Source organism: Trachemys scripta, chromosome 1 (genome assembly GCF_013100865.1).
Source record: "Trachemys scripta elegans isolate TJP31775 chromosome 1, CAS_Tse_1.0, whole genome shotgun sequence".
Taxonomy (NCBI): Eukaryota; Metazoa; Chordata; order Testudines; family Emydidae; genus Trachemys; species Trachemys scripta.
The window spans coordinates 45,629,822-45,643,272 of NC_048298.1; the positions used below are offsets into that span (position 1 = coordinate 45,629,822).

At 44.2% G+C, this 13,451-nt stretch overlaps 1 protein-coding gene across 1 annotated transcript in view; it reads right to left on the reverse strand.

Moving 5' to 3' along the window:
- MET (MET proto-oncogene, receptor tyrosine kinase) overlaps positions 1 to 13,451 on the reverse strand; it is a gene marked incomplete in the record, with an annotated part of 60,741 nt that overhangs the window by 20,457 nt on the left and 26,833 nt on the right. Inside the window, 3 exon segments of the mRNA XM_034768909.1 lie at positions 696 to 852; positions 4,091 to 4,237; positions 10,330 to 10,548. Of these exon segments, the coding sequence (XP_034624800.1) occupies positions 696 to 852; positions 4,091 to 4,237; positions 10,330 to 10,548 (523 nt within the window).

Consider the following 13,451-nt stretch of genomic DNA (forward strand, 5'->3'; position numbering starts at 1 on the left):
GCCAAGGGAATGCTGGGAAATGTAGTTCTTTCCCTGCTCCAGGGCTGGCTCTATAGGCAGGGAGCTAACCAAGGAACTACAGCTCCCAGGGCCCCCTGTTGGTTCTCAGCTCCCATGCTGGATCCCTGCCGCCTCTGCAAATGGGCTGCCCCAAGCATGTGCTTGCTTTGCTGGTGTCTAGAGCCGCCCCTGCGTATAGGGGCTAGATTTTTGGCTGTACTGAGAAGGGGGGCCACCAGGGAAATTCAGGGAAATGTGCTGTCCTGAGCCTCAATAAAAGTTAGAGCAGCCTGGGGGCTGCTTTAATTTATACCAGCTGGCTGTAGTCCCTGGCTGTAAGGGACCCCACAACAGTTGAGTATAGATGAAGTACAGTTCACTCCAACCATGCCCTCTTCCCGCCCCTTAGGCCAAGACTGACTGGGGGAGAGGACTGGCTAGGGTTTACCCCACTTGAGAGCTCAACCTCAGGGGAATTCTCAGCTGGCCAGATCTGCTTTCTGGCCCTTCACACAGCCCTGGCACCAAAAAGGAGCTGAAATGCAACTGAAGACTGGACCTATATTTTGCAATTTCTACTGGCAGGGTATATGAGAAGGATATTACATTACATGTAGGCAGTGCATAAAATAGTTTAAGCTTTAAAAGAACCCACATATTTTTTACATTACTTCATGAAGTTAGCAATGATGCACCTTTAATTTGTTTTTTCTTCTTCATCCATAGAAAAAACCCCAACAACAATAAAAATAACACTGATGTTGAGACAACTCCAGCAATCAGTCCTGTGAAATTCTGATCTTGCACAATCAGCACTTTCCCAATAAGCGTTGATGAAACTTCTTGCTTCCACTAACAGAAATAAAGAAAAAGATATTGAAGATTTAAAATAAAAAATCCACCAAAAATATATAATTCATATTAGCACTGAAATAGTGATTCTGAAATACCCATTATAGGCTAAATCCTGGCCTGAAAGGCTCCACCATGGAGAGAAGTTTGGAGTAATTAATTTGCACTGGTGGAAATGGTCCTCTGCGGTTCATCACATCCTTTCAAGAAGCCAAGTAGCCATCACACCCACAAAATTATATTGTACACATGAAACCCAGCATTTGCACACACAGACAATTACTTTGTTCTTTGCATTATGTAGCACATAGGAGCCGCAGGCCTGGACCAGAACCCCTTTGTGATAGGCATAGGTGGCAGGTGAACCTCCCCTTTGGGGAGGCTAGCCCCCAGCCCCGCCCCTTCTGTCCAAGGCCCTGTCCTCGCCAGCTGGAGTCCTGAGCTGCCCCCCCTACAGCTGGAGGAGCCCCACCCCCGCCCCGTGGCTGGAGGAGCCCTGGCCCACCTGTCTCAGCCATGCCAGTGGGCCCAAGCATCGAACTGCCGGCAGGCCTGAGCACCAGGCTGCTGGCTGGACTGAGTTGCCCCGGGCCACTGGCCACAGCAGAGCTGCCGCTGGTTTCAGGGGAGAGGGGAATTGAGGGCGGGGCCTCAGGGCAGAATGTAGGTGGAGCCACAGGCCTAGGTTAGGGGAGACTTAGCCTCTGCTGGCCTACAATACCTGCCGCCCATGGTGATAGGCACTACACAAACACAGAACAAAGATGACAGTCCCAGCTCTGAAGTGCTTACAATCTAAACTGCCACCTTGTGTTAATCACCTTTTACTCAAATTGCACTGGAAAAGTGGGGGTTTATAGAAAAAAGCACTGTATTTGATTTTAAAACAGCCCTAGTACATGTCCGTCTGGCTGAAATATGCTGCAGGTTCTGTAGTATATTTCCCACGGTCATGTGATTCTATCCTTGCCAATTTTTAGCTAGTCAACAAGTTTTAAAAAAACAAGGAAACACACACTGACCAGCTACCAGGGCAAAATTATTTTCGGACACATGGCACTATCTCAGTCAACTGGAATGCATTGGCAATCCTTCGTCTTTCTTGTGTGGAAGTCAGTCCTTTGACTACTGTAATGAAGGATTTGTCCATCAGAAGTACAAAATTTCTTCTTTGCTGGGCAGACAATTTCCAAGACTTTTTGCCAGTAAACAAGTAGACAACATGATTAACCCCTTCACTACTGAACTCTTTGCTTCCACATGTAGAATGTGCCACACCCGTGGTTGTTAGGAGTCAACGGATTAAGGAAATATGACATAATAGAACTGATTAAATAAGTTACATAACCAGCGACATAAATGTAAAAGTGTCTGTGCATTTAATATCATATATACATAGATTAAATATGAGTGACATGGCATTTTCAATCTTCTATGAAAATGTATTTGCCAAAGGGAAAGCATAAGGAGAACATTTGATTTCATAGTTTGTCAGCTCTATAGCCAAGAATTAGCGCCTGTGCTTTTAACAGAAATTTTCTCTTATAATTATTTTATTTGTATTCAGGTAGAGCCTAAGAGGCACAGTCATGGACCAGTACCACACTGTGATAGGTGTTGTACAAACACATGACAAACAAACTGTCCTTACCCCAAGGAGCTTACCATCTAAATCAGTGGTCCCCGAGCTGCAGGGCGCACCCACTGGGGGGCATGTAGAAATGTTAAGAGGGGTGTGACAGGGCTCGGGCCAGCCCCCACGGGAGGTGGGGAGGGAGCCGCCCAGCTCCACTTCGGCTCCAGCCCCTCCCCCAGCTGAGGCCATGGCTTTGGTTCCTGGCCTTGACCGTTGCCTGGCCCTGGCCTCGGCCCCTGACCACGGCCCAGCTCCCAGCCCTGGCCCCACTTCTCCCCACGGCTCTCACTTCTGTGATTTTTGTCTTTTCTCAACAATTTTCTCAACAATTTTGAAAGATGCTTGTAATGCCATATGAATCAACACAGGGTCAAATTCTGGCCTTATTTAAATCAATGGCAACACCCTCAGTAACTCAGGGGGACCAAGTTTTGGTTCATAGAGGGTGAAGGACTTGGATTCAAGTACTTGTCCTAAATACAGGGCCGGCTCTAGGCACCAGCCGACCAAGCACGTGCTTGGGGCAGCACCTCAAAAGGGGCAGCCAATGTTGGGGTGGCGGGGGGCACTCGAGGGGTAAAAACCCCGTTTTTTTGTTTTTGTTTCGGCCGGGCAGCGCGGGGGTGTTTCGGCGGTGCGGCGCTGGGGGTTGTGGGGGGCTTCGCTGGTGCGGTGCAGCACTCAGGGGCTTTGGCCGGCCCAGCCCGGCGCGGCGCTCCGGGGGTTTGGGCGGTCTGGCCCGGTGCAACGCTCGGGGCGGGGGTTTGGGCGGCCTGGGCTGGCCCGGTGCTCCTGGGGTTTTGGCGGCCCAGTGCGGCACTCACGGGGAGGCAGGAGTTTCGGCGGCCCCGGCCCGGCGCTCGCGGGGGCGGAGGTTTCGGCGGCCCGGCGCTCTGGGGATTTGGGCGGCCCGGCCCGGCACTGGGCGAGGAGGGGTTTGGGCGGCCCCACGCGGCACTGGGGGGGGCGGGTTTCGGCGACTCGGCGTGGCACTGGGGGGGATGTTACGGCGGGGCGGCGCTCTTCTTTTTTGCCTGGGATGGCAAAAAAGTTAGAGCTGGCCCTGCCTAAATATCTGCATTTTATCAAACTAATAAAACCAAATTGTGTATGTGAAGAACAGGTTATTTCATGCTTTTTCTACACAAAAGGATGTAGGACTTGGATTCAAGTACTTGTCCTAAATATCTGCACAAAGTGCCTGATCCCATTGACTCCAAGGAAGGCCTGCAGGAACAGGACCAAAACTATTGCCTCAATATTTCCACATGCTTCCCTGTCTATCTGTCCACATCCACCTGTTGTCTCTTGTCTTACAATTTGATTGTAAACTCTTTGGGGGCAGGGACCATCTTTTGTTGTTTGTCTGTACAACACCTAATATAATGTTTCACGTAAAAGAATTCACATTTTTCTGAAGAAAGCTGGAACTTAGAAATAATAAGACACACACACACACACACACACACACACAAAAGGGAAAGTTCATGAACTGAAACCACTACCAACATGAGGATTAGAGTTGCATTTTAAGTTTGCAGGCACCATAATTCCAGTGGCATCATTATTAGCTACATCATATATGGAGTGAGGGTATCCCACCTCTATATTTAGCTCACTGTGGGATTTCAGCAGATCTCTGGGAACCATACAGAAAACTGATTCAGACTGTAGGCGGATGTTCTCACAACTTCTATTTCCAACTTTTAGCACTTCGCCTTTAATAGCATCTGAATCAATGTAATTTCCCTAGAAAAAAAATTAAAAAATATTATATTAACAATCATTTAATATAATTCTTAAGGAGATGCTCTACTACTGACTCAGAAAATATTATTTTAAGGTAGCAAAAGCAACAATTAGGAAATCAAACAAAAGACTACACAATTAGTCTTCTATTGCCCAGCCAATGCACATGTTTAATTTCTGTTAATGTAAATGGCAGTTATGCAGAAAAACAAAAAGGGAAGTAAAATGTTTAAGGCCAAACTCTGTTCTCAGTTACACTCATGCAACCCGCATGATTTCTAAAAATGTAAACATCCAAGGAACATATTCTGCTGGGTTTTTTTACTCTCTCACATTTTTGCATAATTCACATGAGAAAGGAAGCATTATATAGCCCTGTTTATACAAAACTGGCATTCTGTTATCCACTACATTGTAGGCATCTCAAACATTTTGTTTTGTAAATGGCATGGGGAAATACATTATATTTACAAAGGGAGTGAAACTTGACAGCAAATTGCTCTCATAGAATTGGGCAAATTGTAGGACCATCTTATTTTGGCTGGGACAGTCCCCTTTTTAAGTCCTATCCCGGATGTCCTGACTTTTTTTGGCAAAACTAGGCATTTATTGATGATCAGTTGGCAAGAGCAAATGGGACAAATGCCCAGTTTTGCCAAAAAAGCAGGGCACACCTCCCTTGGGAGAGTGCAGAGGAACAGTCAGGGAGGTGTGTAGCAACACCAGGTACCAGGGCTCAGGCTGTCAGCCCCAGGTGGCAGGACTTGGGCGAGCAGTGATGCCAGGTGGCTCAGGCCAGCACCGTGCAGGGGAAAGGGGGCTTGGGCCAGCTCCATGCAGGGTGGGAGAGGGCACGGGCCAGCCTCTCGGGGTATCCCATTTTCTCTTTGGGAAATATGGTCACCCCAGTAAATTGGATAAATTGTTCTACAAACCAAAGATGAGCATTAACCAGTAACAATGATAGCATTAAAAGGACCCCATTCTGCACTCCTTACCTAGGAAAAATGCCCTTGACTACATCCCAGACTAAGGTGAATCATTATTATTATTGCTACTTGTATCGTGTTAGTGCCCAAAGGCCCTGTTTAGGATTAAGGAAGGTGGCCACTCATGCATCCTCAGAATACTGGACATTCAGGTACTTCTGGAAATAGCCTGGACTTGCCCCTGGCTGTGAGACTACACCCTGCCAGTGTGACCTTGCACACACAGTGTGTACGAAGTCACGATGGGGGGGGGGGGGGGAGAGCAGTGCGCTCTTCAAAATGGTGTCACTGTGATAGTGTGCTGGGCAACAGCAGCTGTACTGCTGTATCACCAATTAAATTGCCCCGGAATGAACCTGAGGGGCAAAGCTGTGCCTAGTTGATAGATTGGGGATGGGCAGGAGAGAGTTGCAAGGCTATTTAGCCCAGAAGGTAGAAGGGCACAGGAAGGAAGTGCCCACGGGGGAAGAAAGACTGGTAGCCTTTTCAGAATCAGAGCCAAGAGAGATCTCTCAGGTGGAAGATACCTTCTAAGGAGCTAAGGAGTGTATGTTATTGTAAATACAGCGCTGTGTAAATTTGTTAGGGTGGTGGGGAGAACACTAAATAAATTGCAAAGGTGTTTGACCAGAAGAAAGTCTCTGAGTGGTTTGTGGCTAGAAAAGAGACAGGATCGGGACTCCGTCCTGTCATATTCCCCCATCGATGGTAACAGACATAACCACGGCCGGTTTTGTCTCTGTACCGACAGGGACAAACCATTTAAAAACAGGGCTGTCCAGCTTAAAACCAGACAAATACCCTGTCTAGGATTAGTGTCCCCTTGGTGCTGGGCAGAATACAATATTTAAGAAGATACAGCTCCTGCCATGAAGACCTTTCAATCTAATTTGAGACAAAATGCAGAGTACTTTTAACAAACAATCGGAGGGAAGTGGGGCAGGCAGGTTGAGGGTAACACTAATAAGAACACACTTTACCATTGGCTAGCTATGGATTTATTATTAATTATTATTATTATTTTTCCCTAAGAAAGGAGTGCTGAAGAACACATAGCCCTGACCCTGCAATGAGTTCCATGGGAGCAGATCCCTGTACCCATGCAGAGCAGATCATAATAAGTATAGGATAGTTTTGTAGGACTAAATTCTAAGATCCTTACTCAAGCCTCTTATTCAATGGGAATTCTGCTCAGTTAAGGATCACAGAATGTGTCAGATATTTTAGGGATAGAAGGGAGTGCCTATTGAGTACTACCGGGTGGGTGAATAAGATTCCCTTTCATGTTAGTTCTTTTGTTTTTTAAAAAGAATCTGTTACCCATCCCCACCCTGGTTTTTAAAGTTGGTTCGCCCTCAAGCCAGATGGGGCAGTTAGTTACTACTTGGAGTAGCCATCACAGATCAACTCTATATACCATCTGCTCCCACAACAATGAGTATCTGAAGCATGTTGAACAGCACTGAAGGATTAGAGTGGTCCTACAGATCATAAGTAGGAATAATGGAACACAATTTAAGAATGGAAGATGCAGGCTTAATGTCAGAATAATTCCTAATGGGGAGATTCAAGCCTGTAACAATCTGCTAAAGGACATGGAAGGCGATCAATCAATAATCATTTAAAAATGGACTGGACAAGTTTCTTAATGTAATGGAGTCTACAAACTCCATACTAAGCATAGACAGAGGGGGGAGGAGAGTCTCTCTGGTTTACAAGCAAGCAGCTTGATCACACCCCCACGTAGCTACGAGAACTACCAATCCTGGAGGCAGGCACCCACAGATACAACCAATAGAGAAAACAAGATCTGCTAAAGGGGAGAGCACAGAGAAGGGAAGGGGAGGCAGAAAACCCTTGGGTAGCAAAGGGGTGACAGTCCTACACGAGGCTGCCTCCAAGAAAACAGCCAGGAGACTGAAGGAGACTGCAAGCCCTAAAATTGAAGGGCTGATAAACTTAATTGGATGTGAGGATCCAGGAACTGACCTGATTGAGAGCAAGCTCAGAAGGGTCAGCCAGAAGCTGAGACCCCTAAAAAGACCACACCAAGAGGCAGTGACACTTAAGATTACCCCACAGGGAACATCCTACCCTGGACTGGGAATGGACAAGGTGGCTTAATAGATCACTTCCATCTTTGATTTCTAGAGCAGACTTGTCAAGTTTGATTGTTTGACATGAAATTGTGATGGTCCCAATATTTTCCATGGCCAGAATGAGTTCTGTTTAAAAATCAAGACCTGCTATATATAAGTAATACTTGTAGTCTGTCTCTGGTTTGGTATGTGTGTATGAGCTCTGATCAGGCAAAGCTTTGGGCCTGTTGCTCAGTCCCTGTTTAGAGATTGAATGGAAACGGGGATTGAAGTTGATATAAAACTGCAGTAAGAGCATGAGAGGGATCCATGTTGGTGGTGAGGGCAGTGGACTCAGACTATACTCTGGAATCTGGGGGACTGGCCCTACAGAGATACAACAGGAGTCAATGAAAACTACCTTCGGCCCAGTTCTCTGTTCCATTTACACTGTTAATTGAATTGTCTAGTTCTTTAAGCTGAAGGACCCCTGTAGAACAGCTGCTCCAGACACTGTAGTGCACTTGTGCACAATCTTGTAGGGGCTCAGATGCAGCAGCACTTAATTAAACGGCTTGCCTCTGACTCAGGACAGCACTGATGGGCATTTTCAAGAGAATCTTAAGTAATGATCACATGCAGAGCTAAGACAAGTTAAAGTGTCTCACTGATAATTCGGACCTAGAGCTGCTATTGAGTCGGATTCAGCTGTTTCTTCTACTTCTATGTATTTGCCTATCACGTCCTACATGCTGGGACAAGCTGCTGACCTGATCTGATTGGCTGTTAAAATTCCTTGTTGCCCTGCTTGCCTGGCATGTACAACCAGAGGCTTAAAGCAAACACTGGTCTATTCCTATGGCTTCCTTGTGAATGCCACTGGACTGCAGTTACGTACTATGATAATGGATGACAGAAATACCCAAGAATAAACAGACAGATATTGCATTTGGGAAGTTGGAAGACGAAAACATGTATAATTAGCCTGTAAATATGGTATGGGGCAATTGGTTGAGTGGTGCCTTAGAAGGAATTCAACAAAGGAGCCCGCCATGTGGACAAACCATCCATTCCTTCTGCAGTTTGGTGGTGTTCACAAGCAAACTTGGACAGGAGGTCATTTTTCATTTACAGCTAGGATGCACTGGGCAGTCAGCAGGCCTAAAGTTCATAAGAACGGGTCACTGACTTCTTTTGGCAGGCAATAAGTAATTACAGTTTCTTGTCCAGACCGAGTTTTTGGTTGTTCTACTTTGACAGACAATAAGATTTATCCTAACTTGTGTGCTTTGCAAGTTGGCAGGAGATGGGAGCATTTCAGAAGCAGTGTTCTCAGCTCATTGGGTGGGAATTGACCAAGAGAGTGCCTCGTGTCACTCTGCCATGACCCCTCTGACCAGCCCATATGAGTAGCATTGATAAGACTTCAAAGAGCGTCACATACTTGGCAAAGGAAGATGGCTGTGATGAGGGACCTTGACACAGAGTGTAATATGGAGTTTTGGAAGCCCTCCACTGAAGACAAAAAACATCTGGCACTTCAGGAACACAATGCCCAGATGGACAAAGTCCTAGATAAAGCAGTTGAATAAATATAGTTTTTCTGAGCAATATTTTCTTATAAAACATCTTGTGTTCATCAAGGGAAACCAGAAAGAAACTTTCAGTCAGTATCCAGTCATTTGTTGAAAGCCAAATGTGTCACACTAGATTAGTCCAACTGAAAAACTCGTGATAAAAGCTCTCCCCCCTTCTAAAACTAATTAAGAAAAAGATAAAAGAACTTTGGTTTGGTAGAACAGTTTGCTCACTGAAGCAAGTTACCATTTAATTTCATGCTGTGGTTGCTTAATTATTGCTCAAAATAAGACCATGAGGCATGTAAACTTACGTGTGTGTGATTTTGTCTGTGTGTAGGGGTGAGGGGAAAGTGTTGCCAGTATGGCTTATAAAGATCTTTTGGCTCCTGAACATAAATTCTAAAAGTCGCCTCAGTGTTTCAATGGACACATCCCACTATAACTAATTTTATTTGGAGGAAGATGTTAAATTGCTGTCTGTTCATGCTTTATTCTAGGAGACCAGCTTTGACTAACATCATTCTCTAAATGGTTGCCAGGAAATCATCCAGGCATTAGGCTTCAGAAGGCAGCTGCCTAGGGCACAATGACTACAAAGTAAACCAACAGGGCTGAAGGGTCATTGCGGTCACCCTCCAATAAACCAGTCCTTAACCAAACTCCTCTACCATCATCACTGCTTCCAATGAAGCAGAAACAGTAATTCCTGAATCCAAGATCTAGAATGCCAGTGCTGCTAAGACAGTTCCATTTTCCTCCAGTGGAAAGGACACAAAACCATAGAGGAGGAATAGATGAGTCTACAGACCAACCATTTAAAATTCTGAGATAGATCCTTACTCCTGCTAATTCTTAAGTGTGCAGCTGAAGATTCTCCAAGTATTCTGGGGAATTCTGGGGCTCATGGTGGGAAGGAGATATTGCTGGAGCATGCTATGATCTGGGTTATCCATTCTGGTATAACAACTTGTAACAGGCTGTTAAAAGCTGGTGCAATTTAGAACAGTCCTGAGGCTGCTCTAACTTGCATTGGGGCTGAATTATCCCCTAGCTCCCTTGAGGACCAGGAAAGTCCCCTTTGCATTCCCACCCAGTGTGCTAACTGTTCCCCTGGTATATCTGAAATCAGCTCTTTATCTATAGTTCATGACAACTGGGACTTCAGAAGAATGTGGTACAAGTAGAGAACAATGCTCTCAAGATATTCCCTGCAGAACATTTTTCTGCAGAGATCCTTTAGATCTTTTCTTCAAACCTTCATTAAACATCAGCCCCCTATTACACATAAGTGTTATGACAGATAGTTTGTGTTTTAGTACCTATTTGCTGATATAAACTGAAATATTATTTTATAATATTGTTTACTGAATAGTGTTTCAGTTTATCTGCATAAAGTCTAGTAGATCAAAGCCAATGATTTAAAAAAACATCTAAGCATTTCTTACCTTAATTTCCAGTATATTTTGATTGCCCCTTGAGATCACCACTGGCTTTTCAAAAGATTTAAATACAGGATTATTCACATAATCAAAATCGAAGTATTGTTTGCTTACTCCATCAAAAATGAAAAACACTTTTGTTGCAAAGGGTAGTTGCAGATTGAAGGATTTCAGCGAGGGAGTTGTGCAACAGATTATCTCTCTGTTAGAACGATGGTTACATGTCTGTAATAAGAAAGGGGTACAGAATAGAGAGATGCATTTAATATACTGGAGGTGCAGAAACATTTTCAAACACCATACAAATACTTACATTAAAATATATTCTTCAATGGCCAACTCTTTTCAAGTAACGTTTATAAAAGCTGCAGAGCAGTAGGTATCTTGCTATAAAAAAATCAAAGTAAAATTCTCATGCATCTTATGCAGCATTTTTCTTAGAGCTGAGTGATCAGTGCAAAAACTTCACTTTGATGGCATTTGCACACTTTTGAGGAAGCATATTAGCAAACATATTTCCTAGCATTAGGATGCACATTTTAGGCAAATATTTTGCAGATAATTAATGGAAAGTAAATCTCAAAGCCAAGGATCATCGGTATATTATATTCTGGCTACTTTGTTACTGCTCCAGTGACACAACACAGCCACAACCCAGAATAACCAGTCTCTGTCAGAGGGACTCCCATGTGGAGATCTGCTGGAGTGCCATTCCCTTAATACTGCCAAAGTGACACGAAGTGATCAGAACATGGCTGCCAAACTCATTCTATGAGAACCTGTGCCAAAAATGCACCAATTTTCTTTTAAAATTATATAGTTAAGGCTCCAGTCCTGCAACATACAATGCTCAGGTGGACTAATGTGCCCATGCAGAGCACCACTGCAGTCTCCCCGTATGTTGTATGCTACAGGATCCGTTTCAACCTGTATTTCCTGACAGCAGCTGTGAAAAAATGATATAAATTATAAATAAATTAAATTATAAACTAATGGAGATATCCTATCTCCTAGAACTGGAAGGGACCTTGAAAGGTCATCGAGTCCAGCCCCCTGCCTTCACTAGCAGGACCAAGTACCAGGTGCATACTCTGGCTACTTGATCCCACAATGAGCTTTTGAAGGGTTTTGTCTTTGGTTATATCTTTTCTTTAAAAAAAAAAAAGATTAGAGAAGATGGTAGAGCTGCCACTGGAGCTGGTCAGGAATATTTTTGAACAAAATCTTTTTTCATCGGAACACATTGATTCGTTGGGAAGGTTTCTCAGGTTTAGGATGGAATTTTCTGGTCAGAAAGAGAGAGACCTCCCACCATACAATAGCCCACAGGCTCAGAGTGGACTTGAACCTGGGTCTGGGTGAGTACCCCAACCACTGACTTATTGGCTATTCTGGGGTGGGTCTTTCTCTCAAATATTTTTTGAAAGGTCACAATTTCTTTCCAATGAGGGATGAAAACAAATTCTGAAATCTTGATTTTTTCCCCACCAATGTCTCCCTTACTCCGACCTCTTCATCTCCATTCCTCTACTGTGCACCTCAGCTGGGTGTAAACAGGAGTCAGCGAAGACAAGGGTAGGAAATACATGAACACCAAAAGCAGAGCACTTAATATTTATTTCAATATTCATCTTAACAAAATACTTGGTATTTTGTGGTAGCAGTTGCGGCCAAAACAGGTGGCGCTTCCTCTGACATGTTGACCAGATTTTCAAACGAGGACACTGGTGGTGGATGTCCCAAGGAGGGGTTTGGTGGAGGATGAGGGAGGTTGATTGGAAGATAGAAAGAAAGGATCCCTCTCTTCCCCCACTTTGCATCCGCCTCATTTCAGAATGAAAACATAGGGCACATTACAGTACAGGGCAGGGCACAGAGAAAGGAGTATTTGTCTCTGTGGGACTGCTTGTACTCTTGCCTTCCTGCTCCCTACTGTATACCACTGGCTCATCTACACTCACCATCATTCACCAGTTCCCTCGTTCCCACCCCTATTCCTTCCATTCTCCCACCTCAGCTCTGCCAAACCTTCCCCCTCAACTCCCTCCCAGAAACCTAACTCACTTTTTAGAAATCTTCTCCTCCCCCTTTTCAAAGGGACACTATTAAGAAAAAAGTTATACACATTTTTTTTCTCATTCAACCAGACGCTGAGATATTTTAATGTGTATGTTAAAAGTATCACTAAAAGGTCATGCTGTTTTTCAAAGGGACACTATTAAGAGCCCAAAAGCAAGCTATTCCGTTGGTTAGGAAAGATAGAAAATGTGGCAAAAGACCACCTTGACTTAACCATGAGATCTTGCATGATCTAAAAAATAAAAAGGAGTCATATAAAAAATGGAAACTGGGACAGATTACAAAGGATGAATATAGGCAAACAACACAGGAATGCAGGGGCAAGATTAGAAAGGCAAAGGCACAAAATGAGCTCAAACTAGCTACGGGAATAAAGGGAAACAAGAAGACTTTTTATCAATACATTAGAAGCAAGAGGAAGACCAAAGACTGGGTAGGCCCACTGCTTAGTGAAGAGGGAGAAACAGTAACAGGAAACTTGGAAATGGCGGAGATGCTTAATGACTTCTTTGTTTCGGTCTTCACCGAGAAGTCTGAAGGAATGCCTAACATAGTGAATGCTAATGGGTAGGTTTAGCAGATAAAATAAAAAAAGAACAAGTTAAAAATCACTTAGAAAAGTTAGATGCCTGCAAGTCACCAGGGCCTGATGAAATGCATCCTAGAATACTCAAGGAGCTAATAGAGGAGTTATCTGAGCCTCTAGCTATTATCTTTGGAAAATCATGGGAGACAGGAGAGATTCCAGAAGACTGGAAAAGGGCAAATATAGTGCCCATCTATAAAAAGGGAAATAAAAACAACCCAGGAAACTACAGACCAGTTAGTTTAAGTTCTGTGCCAGGGAAGATAATGGAGCAAGTAATTAAGGAAATCATCTGCAAACACTTGGAAGGTGGTAAGGTGATAGGGAACAGCCAGCATGGATTTGTGAAGAACAAATCATGTCAAACCAATCTGATAGCTTTCTTTGATAGGATAACGAGCCTTGTGGATAAGGGTGAAGCTGTGGATGTGGTATACCTAGACTTTAGTAAGGCATTTGATAC